Genomic DNA, 23,446 nt, shown 5'->3' with positions numbered 1-23,446 from the left:
TTTGTATGACTATCACCTTTTATTCATTATTTTTTTATTCAGAACCTTCACAGGGTCCCTAGTTTCCATAGTAACTGAACACTTCTGTGATTTCATCAGTGGGGCCATCTGGTTATCAGAGGGAGCTCCCTCCCTTTAAATGACCCTTCAGATGCTGCAGTTGCCATTGACCATGGTATCTGAGAGTTTGATCATTATTATCAGAGTTGCCTCTGATCAGGTTGTATCATCACCATCAGAGACCGGCACTTTTCTTTATAACATTAAGCCACACATGGCCTGTACACACATCTTATCTACAACCACAGCCCTCATGCCCAATACACAACAAGACTAAAATCACTAGCGCTTTCTCTTGTGCATCCTCCAAGGTACATGGTCCAGTTCACAAGGTGCCCCAGTGTGGGTATCTACATTGAGGAAACTGAGCACAAACTACAAGCCAGGATTAATTTACAAAGACACACAATAAGGAGAAAACAGGATACACCTATGAATCTACAATTCTCTGGACCGGGACGCAGTATGATGCACTTCAATGTCAATTTAAAAATGACAGAGAGAAACCATTCCAGTCACTGATACAAGGACTCAGTTTAACACCTGGATTTTTGATCCATTAAATGGACACACTTCACTCCCTTCATCATACTGACCCAAGATCTCTGAATTTCTAACAATGCCATACAACTTTAATAGCTGTTGGCCAAAAGCCAGTGACAGCTATTCCTGATGACTCTCCCATACAGTTGCATGCTCAGTTTGGCCAAACATGTATGTGTTTTCAAGGTCAAGTTGTCCAATCTTCCTGTCAGGGGAGAATCATAAAGCCACCATAAGGTCAGTCCCACCGAAATAAGCATGTTTGGCCGACAATATCAAAATAATAAATGTGTATGCAGGTCTTTGATCACCACCTCTGTCTCCTTTCCATCTGTAACACAAACCCTATTAAGTACAATAAAACATGTATAGAATATCTGCCGCTGACTTCAGATCAATGATTTGCATGTCAATATTCACCCCATTGCACCACTAACCCACAAACTGCCCATGAAATGCATAGAGAGGACATCCACTGGCATCCTCTCCATTATGTGCACAACCACAGGAGTCCTCTCAATTAGGGATGAGCACACTTCAAGTCCTCTCCTGCATAACGGAAACCGGACAGATCCGTTATGCTGGCCATAGACTTCTATTATGACGGAATGCATAACGGAATGCCTCTAAAGGCATTCTGTTATGCTTTCCATCATGGAATTGTGTTATGGCCCATGGTATCGGAATCCATAACGCAATTCAGCACATACTTGAACCTGAAACCCGAACTTGAACTTCAAAACTTGAAGTTCACTCATCCCTACTCTCAATGCATTCCAGGCACGCACAGCAGGGGAAGGGGAGCGCATATTGAAATACAAATTATTGATCTGGAGTCAGCAGCAGGTGTTTTATACATGTGTAACTGCACTTATTAGGACTTACAGGAGGTGACAGATTTACTTTAATGATGTATCATTCCATGTACAATGCCTTTGTGTATTAATTATATGCATTGAAGATTCAAACCTGACCTATGTTGACCTGTGTTTTGGGCATATGAAGTTCACCAAAAGTGAGGCCCTGAAACAATGATCACTCCACTTTTCACAACTTTATAAAAAATCTTACCTTGGTACAAATTCACTGTCTTTAACAATACACTCTTTCTTCTCAGGAACTCCTTTCCATGTTCTAGGATCAGCTAAGTCCACAAGTGCCTTGGCGTTGAGCAAACCAAATCCAAATCTACTGTTCACCATGAGACCTGCTCCATTTTTCTTCCAGCCAGGGTTATTAGCTAATGGATCATATTCACTTGTCCAGACTGCAAGATGCTGCATATCTCTCCATGTTAGATTAGGGCTAATAAATTAAAATAAACATATTAGACCTAAGTCCTTTGAAGGCCATCACAACAGCGTTCTGTCTGTCAACATATGATGACAGCCTTAGTTTCATTTAAAGTTGACAGAATAAAAGCTCCATACAGTAAATAGCATTTGGATTCCAATAATGGTACAGGGGGAGGGGGTGGTATTGGCACCACTGTTCAAGAGACTCTTCCTCACCTTTAATTGACAAGACCAAACATCTCACCTGGCCCTCTCAATCTTGCACCCGTACCATTGCCCTGAGTATAAACACAAGCGCAGAGGATGTCCTGTTGCTACCTGATATTCAGAGCAATGGTGCACACACAAGATTACCAGGGCCAGCTAAGATGTCTGGCCCCATCAGTAAAGGGAGAGGGAAATTCTATTGAGCAGTGGCGTCAGTCTAAAGGTGCTCCATTTGAAATGGTTTACTCATCTCTAATCTACACATCTAACATCTTAAAAGCTAAGTACAGCTTCAAGACAATTATTTATGATTGCATTTTTCTCGCTTTTGGCTAAAAATCTATTTTTTCAAATGGTCTTTATTAAATATATTCATCCGTTCTGTACAAGGGGTTAATTGTATAGCTGCATGAATTGTAATTTCACTTTGTGCCAGTCATTTAATAACCCTAATCTCTAAATGACTAAAAGGTCATAAACACTTATTTAAGCCCCATTCTTATCAGTAAGATAGGAATTGAGCTATAATGAGTGTTTAGGAGGTCAGAGATCAGAGATAATGAGCCATCAGTTGAGTTGCCTGATGGAACAGAGGGAAAACAGACAGCATGCTACTAGAGAATCTCAAGGCTGTACAGAGAAAAGGGCTCAACATTTTTAATAAAGACCAATTGATACATGATTTTGAGCTCAAAATTAGTGCAATGCAACAATAATTATAAAAAATATCCCAAAGGTGTACATAGCCTTTAATGGTATACAGGTGCATCTCAATTAATTAGAATATCATTGAAAAGTTAATTTATTTCAGTAATTCAAAAGATAGAATTGCACACGGAGTGATCTACTTCAAGCATTTATTTATTTTAATGTTGATGATTATTCTTTACAGCTAATGAAAACCCCAAAATATCTTAGAAAATTTTAATATTGTGAAAAAGTTCAATATTGTAGACCCCTGTCGGTTTCCTTAGCCTTTATTGTCCCTCAGTCTAGTTCAGTACACAATCATAGGGCAGACTGTTGACTTGACAGTTGTCCAGAATATACAGTACAGACCAAAAGTTTGGACACACCTTCTCATTCAAAGAGTTTTCTTTATTTTCATGACTATGAAAATTGTATATTCACACTGAAGGCATTAAAACTATGAATTAACACATGTGGAATTATATACATAACAAAAAAGTGTGAAACAACTGAAAATATGTCATATTCTAGGTTCTTCAAAGTAGCCACCTTTTGCTTTGATTACTGCTTTGCACACTCTTGGCATTCTCTTGATGAGCTTCAAGAGGTAGTCACCTGAAATGGTCTTCCAACAGTCTTGAAGGAGTTCCCAGAGATGCTTAGCACTTGTTGGCCCTTTTGCCTTCACTCTGCGGTCCAGCTCACCCCAAACCATCTCGATTGGGTTCAGGTCTGGTGACTGTGGAGGCCAGGTCATCTGGCGCAGCACCCCGTCACTCTCCTTCATGGTCAAATAGCCCTTACACAGCCTGGAGGTGTGTTTGGGGTCATTGTCCTGTTGAAAAATAAATGATGGTCCAACTAAACGCAAACCGGAAGGAATAGCATGCCGCTGCAAGATGCTGTGGTAGCCATGCTGGTTCAGTATGCCTTCAATTTTGAATAAATCCCCAACTATTGCATTCCTTGTTGCAGTAATGACCCAGAGACAACGTGAGAAGTGTGTTATGTGAGCTAAGGAGAAAAGGACTGTATCTCAGTGGTTCAAAGTCTTTTTTTCAGATGAAAGTAGATTTTGCATTTCATTTCGAAATCAAGGTCCCAGAGTCTGGAGGAAGAGTGGAGAGGAACACAATTCAAGTTGCTTGAGTCCAGTGGGAAGTTTCCACAGTCAGTGATGGCTTGGGGACCCATGTCATCCGCTGGTTTTGGTACACTGGGTTATATCAGGGCCAAAGTCAGTGCAGTCTACCAGGAATTTTTAAAGCACTTCTTGCTTCCCTCTGCTGACAAGATTTATGGAGATGCAGATTTAATTTTCCAGTAGGACTTGGCACCTGCCCACACTGACAAAAGTACCAATACCTGGTTTAATAATTACAGTATCACTGTAGCTGATTGGCCAGCAAACTGGCCTAACCTAAACCCCATAAAGAATCTATAGGATATTTTCAAGAGGAAAATGAGAGACCCCAGACCCAATAATGCAGACAAGCTGTAGGATGTTATCAAAGCAACCTGAGCTTCTATAACACCTCAGCAGTGCCACAGGCGGCTGATCGTCTCCATGCCACGCCGCATTGATGCAGTAATTCATGCAAAAGGAGCCAGACCAAGTATTTAGTGCATATACTATAAATACTTTTCAGTAGCCCAACATTTCAAATTTTTTTGAATTGCTCTTATATAATATTCTAATTTTCTGAAATACTGACTATTGAGTTTTCATTAGCTGTAAGCTTTAATCATCAATATTAAAAGAAATGTAATGCTTGAAATAGATCACTCTGTGTGTAATGATTCTATAGAATATACAGTATAAGTTTCACTTTTTTAAATTGAATTCCTGAAATAAATTAACTTTTTAATGATATTCTAATTTATCCCATGATTATGTAATTTGTCATTTTCTATTCTAGACTCTATGGGGTAGAGTAAAATGCACTTATGTACTTTCTGCCAAACTTATCAAACCCTGCACATTATTTGTTAAATTTGATGCACCATTAACCCCACTTTTGTTTCGCAATGCTGCTCCAGTTTTTTTGCAATTTTACCGCAAACAAAGCCAAGAATTTACGAAGCCTTATTTTGTGACTTTTTATGATAGAATTCTGGTGTGCAGGGCTTGATAATTTCCCCCTACAGTTTTTGTTATAATAGGCAATATGATATTTTTAGTTCTTACTTTTGTTCCAAGGCCAAAGCAAAGATTCCAGCAGCCAATGGAGCGGATGCTGAGGTCCCAGTGTGTGTTTCAGTGCAATCATTATGTAGATCTGCACTTATCTAGTTTAACCAAAAAAAGGCAATATAGTAACAGAAGTATTTACGGGTGAGATCTCATCTGATGTCATATTTTATTTTTAAATTAAAACATGGTCCACAAATGGTGGCAGATGCCTTCTTCTCTGTCTTCTGACCTGTAAATTGGTGGCTGCCATTTTGAATGATTAGCCCAATCACAAAATCAAATTGCAAATCACAAAAGATTGGAATTTGGCTGGAATCAGAATTTTTGGGGAATTTGAGATAGACGTTATTAGTTTATGAGTGATTTTCTCATCTCCAGTTGGGAACAAGGCTAAAGGGGTCATTTATTAAGACCAGCGTTTTAGACGCTGGTCTTAATAACCCCTTGCGCTGGCGGTGAATCCGCCAAAGTTATGCATAGGCGCCGGCCTAAAACAGGCATAGAAAATTTTAAATTAAACAAGCCTGCTAGCCCATCCGCGTCCTCACCACGCCATGCCCCCTTTTTTAGACCTGGCGTGAGTAGGAAAAAGTCACAGATTGCGGCAAAAATAACCCTTTGTGCCGCAACCTGTGACATATATACATCAGAAAACAAATGTCATATATCTGATAGTAAATGACCCCCTAAATGCTCTCATACAGTGAAATAAATATTGGATTAGGAATAATTTAAGCTAAATTATTGGATGCAATAGAGAAGTATTTTAGCCATATGAAATATCTTTATGAACCAATATTGTCAGTCATTTCTGAGCAAAAACTGTTCTATATAAATCCAAATTAACTGACTTTACACAGAACCACCCTGAATAAATTAAAGACTAAGTGGTTTATGTTTGATTAGAAAAATAGGATCTGTTTTTTCCTATTCTTGTCCATCTGCTATGTCTGGTATTGCAGCTCAGCCCTATTCACTCCAAGTACAATACCAGATATTGAACATGAACAGGAACGGAAAAAGCTGTCCTTTTTTAAAATAATCTTTAATAACTTATATCTCTCATTAGCAAATAAACAATTCATTATTGACAAAGAGAAGCAAATATTTGTTTCTATTTATTTGATATGTTTACTTATAATTTTTCTTGACTTACAATTCTCTGATCTTTGTAGTCTCCACTGCTGTACGCAGTAGCTATGGTCGAGGAGCATTTCTCTGCATACCAGGGTGACCGCCCTTGTTGGGAGGCGCTGCTGATAGAGATGGTGTAGATGCTGTCTGTGTATCCGTCACAGTCACAGTTATCCCCTAGACGACCACCATTACCAGAAGCCCAGACATAGATGGAACCTTTTCCATTTCGGCCCTTTCAACACAAACAGTACAATGTCATTATACCCTGATTTTTGTAAATTATGTATCGTGTCCTACATCTGAATAACACGGTCTCATGCATAATACATTGCGCTCTAATGCACTTTTGTACTTGTGAAGTTATTTTCTTGTAGTTTGTTACATTTTCGAATTCCAAAACAAACATATATTCTCATGAGGCTTTAGGTCATGCAGTCAAGATCTTCCATAATGTATTACTCATGTGGTGCTGAACCCATCACTGGATACAATGTACAATAATAATACTGGGGAGACATACCAAGCTACATGTGCCAGAATGCTGTCTCAGTTTTTGCCAAAAGACTTTTTGTGCTTAAATAGACAGCTTTGAAAACTGTATAGAAAAAGGAGGGTGCTCGTTTCCATGGTTACGACCACCCTGCAATCCAGCAGCAGTGGCCATGCTTGTCTCTATAAAAAAAAGTGCCGGCCTATCTGGTGGCTGAGACTGTGAGAATGCACATAGGCCGGTGCTTTTTTCTATAGTGTTCAAGGATAGCCACCACTGCTGGATTGCAGGGTGGTCGTAACTATGGAAACAAGGTGTATAATGTGATGGAAAAATGAATCAAGCCAGCAAAGGAAGCAATATGGACAATCACAATACATTAGGAAGTCCCCTGTACTAACTTCCTCTACATAATAAATGTTATTTGCTGAAGTGACACAACCCCTTTAAAGTGCATCATATTTTGGCACAATTTAGACACAGCATATTGGTCCAAATCAATCTAAGCCCTCATGCACATGACCGTTTTTAGGGTCCGCATCCAAGCCCCAGTTTCTGCGGCTCGGATGCTGACCCATTCACTTCAACAGGGCCGCAAAAGATGTGGACAGTACTCCGTTCTGAAGCCCCGTTTTGCAGACAAGAATAGGCATTTTTACAATGAATAGGCATTTGTACAATGGGCCGCCCGTTCCACAAATTGTGCAAGGCACACGGACGGCTTCCATTTTTTGCGGATCCGCGGTTTGCAGACCACAAAAAAACAGAATGGTCGTGTGCATGAGGCCTAACCAAGAGGGGACATAAGAGAAAAAAGGTTAAACCTGATCAACAGGATAGAGTCCAAATCTATCAAACAGCATGAGGCACTGTGATAAATATGGGCATATATTCTACTGTCTGGTTTAGTTTTAGAGTGGGTCCACATTGGACATCATTTGCAGTGGAAAAATCCACAGTGGAAGAAAAAATTCCCGGCAGGTAATTGGCTAGCATGAGAACAATATTAAATATTCTGATACAATAGAGAATCATCTTAACCACGTTAAAGGAGTTCTCCGAGACCGCGCACCCATGATCGGGGGGCAGGCATTGTGCAAATGCAACATAAAAAAAAAAAAAAGAAGATTTACCTGTCCGTGGAGATGGAAATGCTTGTGACAGGTGATTTTTTTTTCTTTTACTTTTCACACTGCCTGGTTCCCTGACCATGGGTTTTCACTCTAGAGGAATGCCTTTAAATATTTTTAGGAACCAATATTATAAAAAAAATTTTTTGCAAAAACTGTTTTATATAAATCCACAGTAACTGACTTACTACTGGGCCATCATGAGTAGAGTAGATACTAAATAGTTTATATCACGGCTTGAGTTTGACTTGATCTTGCTTTTCCCTTTTGAATTGTTGTTCCTCCTGGCTCCTGACCTCGGCTCATATTTACTTTGATATTTGATTAACCTTTGATTAACCCCTCAGTGCCTGCTGTCACTTTGTTTGCTGTTTTCTCCTTTATTGTATTCTTACCTTTAAGACCCTGCACGTACTCAGATTATGGACCGCCGTCAAGTTGTACACCATCGACTAGGACGGACCGTGCAAGTAGGCAGGAACAGAGGTGAGGGTGGAGCTCAGGGCGGCACACACTCCTCCCGTACGTGACAGATCCAGAGATCTCCCCATTCATTGCTTCTAGATTTATTTCAAGCTTGCAGCCCAACGAAAATGTCCTTTCTACTGAAGCTCTCTCCCCGTAACTGTCACAACTGGGGGCAGTTGAAGAACGGAATTGAGCATGTGCGTCCACTTCAGAGAGGTGGACAGATAAATAAGTAAAAGAACAAACAGCAGGTGTCTCTGTACAGATAGATTTTATTGAATAGCTAAGTGGCTAAACTAAATGTTAAATTACATACAATTACAAAAGTTAACAGTTAGGTGCTGCTTTAAAAATGTAGAATATATTTTGTGGGACACCCCTTTTAAATATTCCTCAATCTGTGATATATAATCCAAAAAAACTTGTACATAAAGCTTGCAATGGGTAACGGCAAACCTTGCTCTGACCTTGTAATCCCAGCTGTTACTGACTGAAGTACAATAAACAACATGACGCAGCTGCCCGAGTGCTTTATACGTGTTCTCACTTCAGAGGCCTATTCTGCTCTCCACTATTTTCTTCTAACTGGTTTAGTAGAAGGTCTTTGTAGCATCCTGTCCTCATCCTCTTCACTTCTCTATGTCATCATTTTCTTTCTGAGCGCCATATATTGTGTCTTTTACAGGCAATTTTTCTTCTACACCACCCTTGTCTCTTGAATTTCAGTGATGTTCTTAAATGGCATTACCAGTAGTGATGGACGAACATCGGCCGGGACTTTTCGCAAACGTGATCGCGCGAACACGATATAATGTTCGCGAACTGCAAGTTTGGGACGGGCCCCATTCACTTTAATGGCAGGCGAACCTGAAAAACCTTCAGCTCATATTTGCAGCCAGCAAATACTTACTAGAAGTGCACAAATAGTCCCATAACATGGACAGTGACATAACAGAGGGGGGTCATTGGCAAAAATTCCCACAAAAAATATGTATTTTAATCAGGGCCATTTTTATGCGCCTTAAAGGGAAACTCTCAAAAATGTGCCCTGCTGGAGCCTAGAAATTTTTTATTTCCTATTAATTTGATGTATACAAATGTGCAGCACTCCACGTTTTTGTATCCTGCAGAGTCTATTAAAAAAAATGCAACTGTATGGTGAACGGACGCCACTGTACGGCATCAGTCTGAGGCCTCTGTTAACGCATATATTTTTGGTATGCATTAAATGGATAGCAAAAATAGGATGTGAACCCAGCCCTAGTATCAGAATAAGCACTAGTACACAGCGGAGCAGCGTGGCGGAGAGGGGAGGCCACCATGTACTGACAGAGCGCTACCTGGTCCTGGTGGTCAGGGATGAGGAATGTGTTTATCAAGGATAATTTTCTACTGGGAAATCCAGGGCACAGTATAATGCACTAGAATCTATATAATATAAAGATATTAGCCCTACCCCCAAATAATAATACAATTAGGTGGTCATTTATTATATAGAAATACGTCTATGTCAGGTGTATTTCTGACACAGATTGTGGCGCAAAGGTCATTAGCGTGGGCAGGGAAAGAGATACAGTTATGGCCATCCAGTTATTGGATAACACCGCCATACATTGACCGGATAACACCTCTGTACAGTGACCGGATAACACCGCCATACCTTGACCGGATAAAAGGGTATAAGAGGGCACAGTGCAGAGAATGACTAGGGGCACTGCAGAGGGTGTGGTAAGAGGGCCTAATGCAGGGCATAGGGGGGCACAGTACGGGGTAAGGGGCACAGTACAGGGTGGGGGGCACAGTCACATGACCCTGTGACATTAGAAAGTCCTTATGGTGAATGTGGTTCATACGCTATCATAATGAGAGGCAGAGGAGTGAGACAGGGGTGTGATTATGTGGCTAGAGATAAAGAATTTAACTGTCGGCCAGTACAGGCCCCCACCTTACAGCAAAGAACTTTGGATTCTGTGGCTGGAGCTACATTAGGCAGTCACAGGATAAATATGTACCAATGCGTTAGTTTGGGACCGCGCTGCTTCAGTTGGTGCAAATAGCACTATCCTCCAAATGCAGTAAACCCAGTATTCCGACACAAAATACTGATACTCCCAACTTAGATCTCCATCCAGCGTCTGCAGAGCATCAAAATCACATAATAGTGAAGTACCTTCAGTGCAATTGAATAAATAAGGGTTTAATTATACTCACAAACAGAATAAAATTGATAGCATATCTTAAAACACAATATTTTTAAAATATTGTGTTTTAAGATATGCTATCACTGAAGGTACTTCACTATTGTGCGATTTTGATGCTCTGCAGACGCTGGATGGAGATCTAAGTTGGGAGTATCAGTATTTTGTGTCGGAATACTGGGTTTACTGCATTTGGAGGATAGTGCTATTTGCACCAACGAAGCAGCGCGGTCCCAACATATCGCATTAGAATCTTGTGTGAACATACCCACTTCACTTCAGGGACCTGTAGCACAAGTACACTTTTAGAAAAAGCTACGTGACTGAAATATTTATTTTTATTTTACTTAGGATAAATATGTAACTGTAGGCCAGTACAAAAATTAGCCAATAGGCATTCACCTGACAGCAAAGAACTTTGGATTTGTCACCTTCACTGACATCAGAGATCTCGAAGTAGGCAGCAACACGCTGATCTGGTTACTGTCGTCAGAATGCTGGGTGGCAACCGTTGCTACCTCCTCGTCCTGATCCGATGCCAAGAATGGCTGCGCATCTGTAAGGTCTTGTGATGTATGGGAAAATAATTCCTCTGACTCGAGCGGAGGGGATATAGTGGTGGTGGTGTCTTTGGGGTGGACACAGCAGAGAGTGAAGAGGGTGCAGATAGAGAGGATGAGGAGGGTGCAGAAGCGGAAGGCTGAGTAAGCCACTCAACCAAATCTGGTGCGTCCTTTGACGTAATCGCAATGACCTTCTGCAACTTCCGACTTAGGCTGCGGCCTGGTGCACGTGCCCGACCCCTACCACCCCTGCAGAATGGCCTGCCTCTTCCTCTGCCTGTCATTTTCAAAATGACCCTATGACAAAAGTCCCTATAGAAGAGCAGTATTTGTGGAAGAAGGTATATCACACCCCTGCCTCAATCAGTTTTTTTGGGGGGCAACTGGTAAATCACACCAGTAGAAATTATTGGTTCCAATAGTGTTTGTCACTCTGTGTAGATGCAGTAATGCAGCAAAACCGCAGACAAATGCTGCACTACCTAAATGCACTATATAGAACGTATATTATTGGTATATAACACCCCTGCTTCAATCTGTTTTTTTTGGGGGGGCAACTGGTTAATCAGCTAGCAGTATCGCAACAGAACCGCACACAACTGCTGCACAATACAAATGCACTATAATATACTTTCTATGTTAGAAAGTATATTATAAGTATATTACACCCCTCAGTGTGTCACACCTATCGATAGCACACCTATACCAGTCCTTAAAAGGACTTTTGTGTCCCTATTAGCTAGCGTTTGGTGTCCCTAACAGTCTGTCCCTGCCACACAGCAACCTCTCCCTACACTGGCAAAAGACTGAATGTAAAATGGCGCCCAGATCAGGTTTATTTATAAGGTAGGGTGTGTGTCCATGTGCTGAAATGTCACAATTGGCTGTCCTGTACCACCTAAAGAATATGGCGGGCGTGAATATCGCCATATGTTCGCCCGTTCGTTGAACAGCAAACAAGCAAACTTCAACGCGAAACGACCGCCTGGCGAACCGCAAGGCCATCTCTAATTACCAGACACAGTCCACTGAAATATCCAATTTTCCTTATTTCCTGTTTTCCAACCAAATGCAATATGCAACTTACATAAGAGCATAATGAGTATTTTACCCATGACTAAGTGAACACTTAGCTCCTGAGCTCAGATCTCTGTATGTATATCCACACAGCGGACTCTATGGGCCTGTCGTGTGCAGTTCATTGTATTCAATGGGACCAAAATGCTCTTGCAAATGAACTCTGCTCCTGTGGACAACAAAACGAACGAACATTGCTCTTACCAGAACTAGTTATTCTAATTCAGGCACAACTCAGAGAGGTGCATACAGCCAAATGGAGTGAACACTGCTCCCAACCAAGCGGGATATCTGTGCTAGAACCTGATATAGATGAGTGAAAAAATAAATAAAAAAACGAAAACATAGTCTTCTGAGGAGCTGGACACTAAAAACTGTAATTTATTGCACGTAAAAATCATTAAAAACAATTTAAGTAATAAAAACGGGCAAGCAGAGGGTGATGCATTTCGGAGGCAGTAGACCTCCTTCCTCAGGCCAACGACATCATTTTGATTGTCCATTTATGGCAATGCCCCAGAAATGAAAAGTAGGTTTAAAGGTCATAGTACGAACCATATTTAGTTTTAAAAAAATTATATATATATGTATATTTTATATATATATATATATATATATATATATGTATACACATATATAAGGTACTATGTGTCATAAGTGTGATTTAAAGAAAACTAAATGTGACTATTGCCAGTATGCATATATTTTTTATTGTTATTTTTTCAACACTATATACGGTTTATACCTTTGCACTTACTTTTCACTTCCCGGGCATTGTTATAAATGATGTCAATATTCACTGAGGGAAGAGGAGGATTGCCTCTGAAACGCTTCACCCTCTGCTCGTCCGTTTTTATTGTTTTTAATGATTTACGTGCAAAAAAAATTACAGTTTTAGTGTTCAGTGCTCCAAAAGATCATTTTTTTCCTTTTTTTGTTTTCACTCATCTGTACAATACAAGACCTAGAGATTTTAGATCAAAGTTGAATTTTTAGTGCTGAAATAGTGAGTGGACTTCATTTACTGACTTCTTATTCACTGGTGTGGTATACACTGAAACCTCTCCAATAGACCATTTCTTGGAGAAGACCCCCAATGAGACAAGATTTTTCTGTGACAGATTTCCAATTTTCCATTTTTTTGTGTATATTTTCTGATTTCTTTAAGAAAGACTGCAGTTTTGGTCAGTCATCTACATAAGTATTTCTTTTATGTGGACAAAGCAAATGTAAACTTACATCAAGCCTACCTGTCTACAACCTTAGTCTCTAGGTTGTAGCACATTTGCTAGTGGATGCATGGAATAGCCTTCCTGCAGAAGTGGTAGCTGCAAATACAGTGGAGGAGTTTAAGCATGCATGGGATAGGCATAAGGCCATCCTTCATATAAGATAGGGCCAGGGTCTAGTCATAGTATTTAGTATATTGGGCAGACTAGATGGGCCAAATGGTTCTTATCTGCCGACACATTCTATGTTTCTATGCTTGTGCCCTGAGGAGGATGAACTGGCAGAAGAGGAGGATGAGAAGGTGGATGTTCCGCCTATTTTGCATTATAATGTATGCAATGTGTTGTAAAGGTTATATTTAAATGTTATGTTTGACGTTGCTGCCATCTAGTGGTCAAAGTTAGTTTCTACTTCGCCAGAACTTTACAGGAAGTGTATTGTCAGAGGCAGTAACCTTTAACCTGGAACTGTATTTCCTCCATTTCATCAGTGCTCCTGGATCTTGCAGGCTGCATGCAGAGGAGCTCTTGATTTATTCCTGGACTAATGGTGGAATTGTCTGTGAGTACTCTCACTGATGAAGTGAGGCTACTGTATTATGTGTAATGTACTGATACATATGTTTTGTTTATGTTTATATTGTAGTTTTACAAAGTTATTCAGAAAAGAGAATACAAACAGATCTGATGTCTCACGTTTCTTGACTTCTGAATTATTGTTAAGCTGTCTGACTAGTGTTATACAACAGTCAATAACGCGAAGCAGAACAGTAAAAAGACAACCCACGTGGCGGTCTGGAATAAACTGAGACGCCATTACTGCAGCATGAGTCTAAGATCAGGAACAAAGTACCAGGCTGATGCCACGCTACCGCAGACACAGCAAGGCAGGGAGAACATTCCCAGTGCCCAGCAAGACGATGCAAAGTCGCATGTGTCCAGAACTTCACGGGCTAGCAAGATGTCCTCAGCAAGTTCCTCAGCAGTTAGAGCTCGTGCCAAGGCAGAAGCTGCCCGCGTCCAGCTACAGTACGCAGAAAAAGAAGCCATGATGATGCAGGAGTTAGCAGCAAAGAAAGCTGCTGTAGCACAAGAGACAGCAGCTAGGGAAGCTGCAATAGCACAAGAAGAAGCGGTTTTAGAATCAAAATTGCTCATCCTGCAGCGACAGACTGCAGCTGCTGCTGCTGAAGCAGAGGCCGCTGCCTACATGGGAACAAGTCGGTTAGGAAGTGAAAGATCATATAAAGACTCAGAGGTTCCAGAAAAACCTCTATTCTCTGCAGATCGTACAAATGAGTACCTCCAGAACCTTACTGATGCGCATACAAAGGAACAGTCTCTTAAACCTGAAGCAAAGGAATTCAGGCCGAGATCAACATACCCCCTGAGCAGGCCCAATCAACCTCATGAGGTCAGCGACTGCCAGCAAACCAAGAAGGAAGCACCAGAAACCCCTAAGAACAAAAAACAAGTGTTCCCATCACCTCAACCTACAGATTACATGCGCGAACAACAATGTGCAGCGGATGTCACCAAATATCTCATCCGCAAAGAAATGGTTAGCTCAGGCTTTCTCCAATTTGATGACTGTCCTGAAAACTATTGGGCATGGAAATCTTCCTTTCTGAATGCCACTGAAGGTCTGAACTTATCACCAGCAGAAATGCTTAATTTAATGATAAAATGGCTTGGCACCGAGTCAGCAGAGCATGCTAAGAGGATGAGAAGAGCAAACCTGTTTAACCCTGCAGCAGGACTCAACATGACCTGGAGAAGACTAGAAGAAACGTATGGATCCCCAGAGGTAATAGAAGGAGCACTGTTGAATAAACTTGAAGTCTTTCCCAAGGTGGGCTACAGAGACAACGTGCGGCTACAAGAACTAAGTGATCTTCTACTAGAGATAGAATATGCCAAAGAGGATGGCTACTTGCAAGGACTTTCGTATCTAGATACAGCTAGAGGCACTAATCCCATAGTAGAGAAGCTACCTTCAAATCTGCAAGACAAGTGGATGTCTGTGGGAGGTAAATTCAAAGAAGATTATGGAGTCTCTTTTCCCCCTTTCTCTGTGTTTTCTAGGTTTGTCCGACAGCAAGCGAAAATCCGAAGTGATCCCAGTTTCGCCTTCACCACCAGCGGCAATCAATCACACAGACCAGAGAGACCTCACAGACCTCACGGTAGGACCTATGTATCCACACACAAAACAGCTGTACCTTCAGAAGTCACAGACTACCAAAGCACCCACAAGGTACACACCATAGAAAACCCTGAGAGACATTGTCCAATACACAAAAAACCACATCCACTAAAGAAATGCAAAGGCTTTAGAAGCAAACCCATCGCAGAGCGGATGTCCTTCCTTAAACAAAACGGCATCTGTTTCAAGTGCTGCGGATCTACTTATCACATTGCCAAAGACTGCAAAATACCAGTAGAATGTACAGAATGTGGCAGTGAGAGACATATAGCAGCTTTGCACCCCGGCCCTGCTCCTGCCCCACTAGAGACTGTAGAACCCAGGAAAGATCAGGGCAGGGAGCAACAAGAGACCTCACTCTCCTCTGTAATGTCCAATTGCACCGAAGTATGTGGACAAGGCAAGAGCGCACGATCATGCTCTAAAATCTGTCTAGTGACTGTGTATCCCACTGGCAAGAGAGAAAGGGCGGTGAAAATGTATGCAGCGCTAGATGAACAGAGTAACAGATCCCTTGCAAAGTCAGATTTCTTTGATATCTTTAACCTTAAGGCAAGTGCAGTTCCATACACTCTAAGGACATGTGCAGGGACAATTGAAACCACAGGGAGAAGAGCTACTGACTTTACCATTGAATCCTTCAATAAGAAAGTGCAGTTCCCACTTCCTACCCTAATAGAGTGTGGCATGATACCTGATGACAAAACTGAGATTCCATCTCCAGAAGTAGCTCATCACCACCCCCACCTCCGCTCAATTGCTCACCTAATCCCAGCTGTTGAGCCAGATGTTCCTATCCTTCTACTTCTTGGAAGAGATATCCTTCAGGTACACAAGGTGCGCCAGCAAATCAATGGACCTTATAATGCCCCCTATGCACAGAGACTGGACCTGGGATGGGTCATTGTAGGAGAAGTTTGCCTGGGGACAGTGCACCAGCCTGACAACGTTAGCACTTTGAAGACGTCTGTGTTAACAAATGGACGCACATCCCTTCTCAGTCCCTGTCACAACAACTTCATTGTCAAGGAAAGCTTTGGCAGGTCAACACAACACTGTGACTTTTCTACACTATATGGTAAAGAAGAAGTCAACTCCAACATTGAGACAGACAATCTAGGGATAACAGTATTTCAGAGAACTAAAGATGATGATAAACAGGCCCTCTCTATAGAAGATCAAAACCCTGCAGATTATGCCACTAGGCCTACTCAAGCAGCATGCCTTCAGAACTCTATTTGGTTCTCAGGCCCAACCTTTCTGTACCAACCACACTGTGAGGATATAGACACTGCTAATGCTTTTCCACTCATAGGGCCTGAAGCTGACCCTGAAATCAGATTTGAGATTACAAGCTTCAGCACCAGAGCTTCTGAAGCCACACTTCACTCACATTGCTTTGATAGATTTTCTTGCTGGAAGATATTAGTTAAGACCCTAGCCAGACTCATCCATGTCGCTAAAACCTTCCAGAGGGAAACCAGCAGCAATCAGGTCAGAAGGTGGGAAAGTTTCCATGAACAAGTCAATCTAGAAGAACTTGCTCAGGCAAAGTCTGTTATAATCTCTTCTGTTCAAAACAAACATTTCCAGAAGGAAATTGACTGCATCAAAAAACAAAAGACATTCCCGAAACAAAGCCGTCTTAGGAAGCTTAGCCCCTTTTTAGACAAAAATGGGTTGTTGAGAGTAGGTGGACGTTTGTCTCTTGCAGAACTTTCAGAGGAAGAGAAACAGCCTGTCATTATACCTTATAATCACCACATTGCAACACTGCTTGTTAGGTACTATCATGAACGAGTAGTTCACCAAGGGCGGCACATCACAGAGGGTGCAATTAGAACCGCAGGTTTCTGGATTCTTGGTGGCAAACGCTTGGTATCAGCTGTTATACACAAATGTGTCATCTGCCGCAAGCTGCGAGGAAGGTTACAAAGTCAAAAGATGGCAGAGCTACCAGAGGACAGAGTAATTGCTCAACCACCTTTCACCAATGTGGGCTTAGATGTATTTGGTCCGTGGTCTGTCTTAACCCGCCGCACTAGGGGAGGCAGCGCAGACAGTAAACGATGGGCAGTCCTTTTCACTTGTTTGTCCACCAGAGCTGTACACATAGAGCTACTTGAAACCATGTCAACATCAAGCTTTATTAATGCTTTGAGGAGATTCTTCTCAATTCGTGGCCCAGCAAAACTGCTCCGTTCCGACAGAGGAACAAACTTTGTAGGAGCCTGCAAGGAACTTAACATTTGTGCCAGCGAATCACAATTGCAAGACTTTCTCCAAGACAGAGGATGTACATGGGTCTTTAATCCTCCACACTCTTCACACATGGGTGGTGTCTGGGAGAGACTTATAGGTATTGCCAGGCGAATCTTGGACGCTATGTTGCTACAAACTAAAACTGCTCACTTGACCCATGAGACTTTAAGCACCTTTATGGCAGAGGTTACAGCTATTATGAATGCCAGGCCTATAGTTCCTGTGTCCTCAGACCCAGATACACCTATGGTCCTTACCCCAGCAATGTTGTTGACTCAAAAGGTGAACTCTTTGTCTGCTCCATCCGCAACCATAAGTACAACACAAGTTCATGCTAAACAATGGAAGCAAGTACAATGCTTGGCAGACACCTTTTGGAAAAGATGGAAGAGTGAGTATCTGTCGAATCTGCAACGCCGTAGGAAATGGACTGAGGATCGCCCAAATGTAAAAGTGGGTGATGTTGTTCTGTTGAAGGACAGCCAAGAGAGCAGGAACGAGTGGCCTGTAGGACTTATTGTCAATGCTCTACCAAGCAGGGATGGCAATGTTAGGAAGGTAGAGGTCAAGATTGCAAAGAATGGGACTTCCAAAATGTATCTTAGACCTATAACTGACGTCATAGTTTTGGTTTCAGATTAGCTAGGATTCCATTTCCTGTTTATATGTTTTTTCTGCATAGCAGTAGTTATTTAGGTAGTGACATAATAATTATGCCAGACAGGGAGTGTTCCGCCTATTTTGCATTATAATGTATGCAATGTGTTGTAAAGGTTATATTTAAATGTTATGTTTGACGTTGCTGCCATCTAGTGGTCAAAGTTAGTTTCTACTTCGCCAGAACTTTACAGGAAGTGTATTGTCAGAGGCAGTAACCTTTAACCTGGAACTGTATTTCCTCCATTTCATCAGTGCTCCTGGATCTTGCAGGCTGCATGCAGAGGAGCTCTTGATTTATTCCTGGACTAATGGTGGAATTGTCTGTGAGTACTCTCACTGATGAAGTGAGCCTACTGTATTATGTGTAATGTACTGATACATATGTTTTGTTTATGTTTATATTGTAGTTTTACAAAGTTATTCAGAAAAGAGAATACAAACAGATCTGATGTCTCACGTTTCTTGACTTCTGAATTATTGTTAAGCTGTCTGACTAGTGTTATACAACAGTCAATAACGCGAAGCAGAACAGTGGAAATAAATGCCACAGAATTTTATACACACCGAGGTCTGCCCAAGGGACAGGATGAGCATGAGGCGCTGGAGGATGATAACGCAGATGAATCCGACAGACTGTGGCAGTATGCAGTTGAGATGGAGAAGCCCTCTGAGTTCCTTGAACAAATGGCCAGATTCATGCTGTCATGTTTGCGTAGTGACAGACACATTGTCAGGATTCGACAGAGGATGACTACTGGTTATTCACATTGTTAGACCCTTGCTACAGGTCACAAAATGGATGCATTTTTTAGACCTTTTGAGAGGGATGCAAAAATGAACTACTATAGAGACATGCTGTGTAGTCAGTTCGTTGCTGCCTACGAGCGTCATCTTCCATCTTCAGGAAGGTCTGACCGGGGAGACCCTCTGCACTCACACTCCACTGCCATGACTGGTAGGGATGGGGGGGGGGGGGGGGGCAGGAGCAGCACCAGCTCCATAAGTAGCAAGTTAAAGGGCTTCTACCACCAGATTTTGACCTATTTAGCTGCTGACACTAGCACATCGCAAGTGTCAGTCAGTACCTAACCGTGTTCTTTTATCAACTTTGTCTGCTGCTCTTAACCTTAAAAAGTACTTTTATTGATATGCAAATGAGCCTCTAGGTGCTATGTGGGCGTCTTTTCATTACCTAGAGGCTCCTTCCACGAACCATTTCTGCCGCCCATCGCGTCCCTCCGGCCAGCCCCACTCCTATTGATTGACGTGAAACTTCTAAGTATTTTGTACCAATTCCCGCGCCGTGCGCTTCTGTATTCGGCACAGGCGCAGTGAGTGAATGCCGCGCTCCTGGTGCCGGCTTCCTCACTGCGCCTGCGCCGACTATGTTACAGTGAGGAAGCCGGCACCAGGAAGCCGGCATTCACTCACTGTGCCTGCGCCGAATACAGAAGCGCACGGCGCAGGCGCGGGAATTGGTACAAAATACTTAGAAGTTTCACGTCAATCAACAGGAGTGGGGCTGGCCGGAGGGATGCGATGGGCGGCAGAAATGGTTAGTGGAAGGAGCCTCTAGGTGCTGAAAAGACGCCCACATAGCACCTAGAGGCTCATTTGCATATCAATAAAGTACTTTTTAAGGTTAACAGCAGCAGACAAAGTTGATAAAAGAACACGGTTAGGTACTGACTGACACTTGCGATGTGGTAGTGTCAGCAGCTAAATAGGTCAAAAGCTGGTGGTAGAAGCCCTTTAAGTCTGGAGTCTATGATGACCTTTTATTTTCTGCTGCCTTCTGAAGAAACCACGCAGCAGTGGGACATCTAGCAGTACCTCAATCAGCAAGTGGAGGCATATTTGGACTGCACCCTGCCACCTATGATCCAAGATCAGCTGGATTACTGGGCATGCAACCTTGAAGTGTGGCCACAACTGGCCAAGTTTGCCATGGGCATACTTTCCTACCCGGCAAGTAGTTTAGCTTCAGAGCGGGTGTTCAGTGTGCCGGGGGCATAGTTACCCCTAAGAGAACTAGCCTTTCCTCCCAAAATGTTGAGAGACTTGTCGTTAAAGTAATTTTCCTGGATATAACATGGATTGGATATTGTTACGAACTCAGGGACGCAGCTAAAGGCTCATGGGCCCTGGTGCAAGAGTTCAGCTTGGGCCCATCTTCCCTCAGTGCTTTGTGTCCAGGGGCAGGGAAGCACATGGCCTTTTTGCTGCCTGAGGAAAAAAATTGAAACAGCACCCCCCCTCCCCGTGCCAAATTCTTGACCTAACCCCTTCCGTCCAGCCAGAGGTGTAACTTGACTACCATTCACTTCTTATCTGGTATACAAGGGACTTTGGGCCCCCTCAGGCTCCTGTGCCCGGTGGCGACTGCTACCTCTGCACCCCCTATAGCTACGCCCCTGCTTACAGTGGCTATAAACATTACAGATCTGTTGTCTCAACCACAGCAAACACATGAACACGTGTCCTGAACGAAGAGAGAATGAAACCACTGAAATGCAATTACAATACACATAAATGGTATGCCGGTCTGACCAAAATTGGTTGATGTGTATAGCAATCTTGAGAATAGGCTGTCAACGTGTGAATGGGGCTGAGCTATAGTACAAGACATGTATGGAAGCCAGTAAAGCTCTGTCATTTACTGTAGTGAAGAAATCACAGCACTTCAGTGAGCTCAGATATTAATTACTGTATATGTTTAACAAAACCTTAAAACAGAAATGAACAAATATACATTTCTTTTTTATAGTCAGGGTCATTACACATGATTTATGCAATATCTTACCTGCTTGATGCCATATTCAAAGGCTTTTTGTGCCAATCTCCCAGGGCCTTCAACAGTTTTCCCATCATCATTTGGCCCCCAGCTGGCACTGTAAATGTCCACATACTGAGGATTAAACCCAATAGAACTTGCTTCAATGGCATCAGTCACAACACCATCTAACATCCGAATCCCTGAAATAAAGAAAATCATTTTTACACTATATACAGAAAATACAGGAAGAAAATCCTTATTTAATATATGAAATATATTGGAACGAACATGGGGAATATAATTCCCCATGTTTCTTTCAATTACCCATGATCTATAAAGGTAAGCTCAAGTCACTTTCAGTGTTCTTTAGACATGCTTCCAGACTTCTGATTAATATTTACTACTTTTTAGTGCTATGTGCAGATGGAGCACGAAATGCTCCTCTTGAATAAAATGAATCATTAATGAACTGTGTTATGAAGGGTCATGTATCTGCATAAGACAATCTAGTTCATGGACAAGATTTTTCTGTAATAGAGCCCTGGCCAACACATTCTTCATCCCTTTTCTCCAGTTTGTCGGCATAATCAGCAAAATGTCTAATTACAAATTATGTTTTAAACATTTAAAAAATTAGAATACATAGAGCCATGGGTCCAAATTGATGGAAGGTAGGGCCAACACAAGTAGGCGAGACCAGCAATACCATATTGTGGCACATTATACAGTACCACCCAAACAGAGTCAAATGCCACAGTCCATTAAAAAATACTGCCGCCAGCAGCACAAAATACATCCCCAATAATTCCACAGGCGGCCCACTTGGCATCGGCCCACCGGGAAATTTCCCTGTATGGTCTATGGAGCCATGTTCCAGCTTGACTAACACTGGTTATTGGTTATATAGTCAACTAATGTATAATCTAGCATAACTGTAAAAAACAAAATAGGGATCTAATGCTGATAAGCAAAATGTATAAACATGGACATTAGGTTCTTTGCATATGTTTTGACCAAAATGCATTATCCGCCTCACCATGTTGAGGCAACCTCTTTCAGGTGGGTCCCACACATGCAGCAGGATCACACATCCACACGTGATTACAATATTAGAGCAAAAGGAGAAGTTTATTGAGGAGAACTCTACAAATAAAAGGTGGATCTAGTACCCTGTTGGGCCACCTCTGGCCTGGATACAAGATGGCATATGGTTGATATGGAGGCATACAGGTTCTATATGGTTTTCTGCAGCACATTTTCCCACAGATGTTGCAGCTGGGCCTGCAGATCCTGCACTCTCATAGGTTGGAGAACCTGGCGTCCCAACTAGTCCCACACAGATAAATGCTTTATTGGCAATGAATCGGGCGACCGGACAGACCAAGGAAGTGTTGTAATCTGGTAGAGACATTCCTGTGAAACCCTTAGGCCTCTTTCACACGGGCGTCATGTTTTTTGCCCGGATAAGAGGCGGGTGCGTTGCGGGAAAATGCGCGATTTTTCCGCGCAAGTGCAAAACATTGTAATGCGTTTTGCACTCGCGTGAGAAAAATCGGCATGTTTGGTACCCAAACCCGAACTTCTTCACAGAAGTTTGGGCTTGGGATTGATGTTCTGAAGATTGTATTATTTTTCCTTATAACATGGTTATAAGGGAAAATAATAGCATTCTGAATACAGAATGCTTAGTATAATAGCGCTGGAAGGGTTAAAAATAATAAAAAAGTTAACTCACCTTCTCCTCTTGTTCGCCTAGATGCCGGTCTGTTCTTTAGCTGTGGGCTGAATGACCTGAGGTGATGTCAGATCACATGCTCCAATCACATGGTCCATCACCATGGTGATGGAGCATGTGATCTGACGTCACCACAGGTCCTTCAGCCCACAGCTAAAGAACAGACCGGCATCTAGGCGAACAAGAGGAGAAGGTGAGTTAACTTTTTTATTATTTTTAACCCTTCCAGCACTATTATACTAAGCATTCTGTATTCAGAATGCTATTATTTTCCCTTATAACCATGTTATAAGGGAAAATAATACAGTGAATAGACTGTCACCTAGAACCCATGCGTGAAAATCGCACCGCATCCGCACTTGCTTGCGGATGCATGCGATTTTCACACAACCCCATTCATTTCTATAGGGCCTGCGTTACGTGAAAAACGCACAAAAAGGAGCATGCTGCGATTTTCACGCAAAGCATAAGTGATGCGTGAAAATCACCGCTCGTGTGCACAGTCCCATTGAAATGAATGGGTCCG

The 23,446-nt window shown here is 42.1% G+C and overlaps 1 protein-coding gene across 1 annotated transcript in view; it reads right to left on the bottom strand.

Annotated features, from left to right (window-relative positions):
* PCSK1 (proprotein convertase subtilisin/kexin type 1) overlaps positions 1-23,446 on the bottom strand; it is a 96,566-nt gene that overhangs the window by 13,852 nt on the left and 59,268 nt on the right. The window contains exons 7-10 of the mRNA XM_044275990.1: positions 21,213-21,385; positions 6,146-6,358; positions 4,984-5,084; positions 1,675-1,908 (exon numbers count right to left, since the gene is read on the bottom strand). Coding sequence (XP_044131925.1) covers positions 1,675-1,908; positions 4,984-5,084; positions 6,146-6,358; positions 21,213-21,385 — 721 coding nt within the window. The remainder of the gene's footprint in view (positions 1-1,674; positions 1,909-4,983; positions 5,085-6,145; positions 6,359-21,212; positions 21,386-23,446) is intronic.

The sequence above is a fragment of the Bufo gargarizans genome, chromosome 1 (genome assembly GCF_014858855.1).
Source record: "Bufo gargarizans isolate SCDJY-AF-19 chromosome 1, ASM1485885v1, whole genome shotgun sequence".
Taxonomy (NCBI): Eukaryota; Metazoa; Chordata; class Amphibia; order Anura; family Bufonidae; genus Bufo; species Bufo gargarizans.
This window is presented reverse-complemented; position numbering and strand designations above follow the sequence as displayed.